Source organism: Eimeria tenella, genomic scaffold (genome assembly GCF_000499545.2).
Source record: "Eimeria tenella Houghton genomic scaffold, Eth_scaff1881, whole genome shotgun sequence".
NCBI classification, from domain to species: domain Eukaryota; phylum Apicomplexa; class Conoidasida; order Eucoccidiorida; family Eimeriidae; genus Eimeria; species Eimeria tenella.
The window spans coordinates 2,129-3,040 of record NW_013541721.1 but is presented as its reverse complement, the minus strand read 5'-3'; the positions used below and the strand labels follow the sequence as shown (position 1 = coordinate 3,040).

Below are 912 nucleotides of genomic sequence, written 5' to 3'. Positions count from 1 at the left end.
GCCGGGGGGGGGGGGCCCAGTGCTGCAGAGGGGGCCCCCGGGGGGCCTTCCGGGAGGAGGGTACGGGAAGCAGGAGTTGAGGCCTCTCTGCTTAAATAAAAGACAGGAGAGAGGGGCCCCTCATCATCTCGGGCTTTTGCTGCTGCTGAGGGAGACCCCATCTGGGCCCTAGTGGTGTTGCTGCTGCTGGGGGCCCCCCAGCTCTTGCCCGCCGCCTCGGGGGGCCCCCCGAAGTCTGGGGGTCCCCTCCGCGGGGGGGCCCCCAGGGGGGCCCCCGAGGGGGCCCCCCCGGGGGCCTCCAGGGGGGCCCCTGCTGCAGCAGACAGCAGCCGCCCTTCGCATGCAGAAAGAACAAAACTAAAATTGTCAATTGAGAGTTGCAGCTGCTTAAGTGCAGCAGACACGGCCCCCAGGCTGTCTGTACCCTCCAGCTGGGGTGTGGCCCCCTGGGGGCCCCCTGGGGGCCCCCCAGGGGCCCCCCCGGGGGGTCCCCCCGGGGGGCCCCCAAGGGAGGGGCCCCTGGAAACTCCTTGAAGCAGCAAAGTCCGCGCAATGACCTCGGAGCATTCGTGGAGACGCGGGGACAGTTGCTTCAGGGCCTGCAGCGCGCAGTGCTTCGTGCTGCTGCTGCTGCTGCTGCTGCTGCTGCTGCTGTACAGCAGCCCCGCGTCCTCTGCAGTGCTGTCTCTCGTCTGCTCTCGCGTGTCTTCTGAGGCGGCGCGAAGTGTCTCCTCCTGCATCTTTGCGTTCACCATGCTGCTGCTGCTGCTGCTGCTGCTGCTGCTTCTGCTGCTGCTGCTTCTGCTGCTGCTGCTGGGTACAGCCAGCAGCTGAGGGCCTCCCCCTCCAGGTCCCTCTTGCGCAGCAGTCGGAGTTTGAGCCGCGGGGCAAGAGAGGCCCCCAGGGAGACCC

At 68.5% G+C, this 912-nt stretch overlaps 1 protein-coding gene across 1 annotated transcript in view; it reads right to left on the bottom strand.

Moving 5' to 3' along the window:
• ETH_00033860 (uncharacterized protein) overlaps positions 1–912 on the bottom strand; it is a gene marked incomplete at both ends in the record, with an annotated part of 1,236 nt that overhangs the window by 211 nt on the left and 113 nt on the right. Inside the window, one exon of the mRNA XM_013374006.1 lies at positions 2–912. Coding sequence (XP_013229460.1) covers positions 2–912 — 911 coding nt within the window. The remainder of the gene's footprint in view (position 1) is intronic.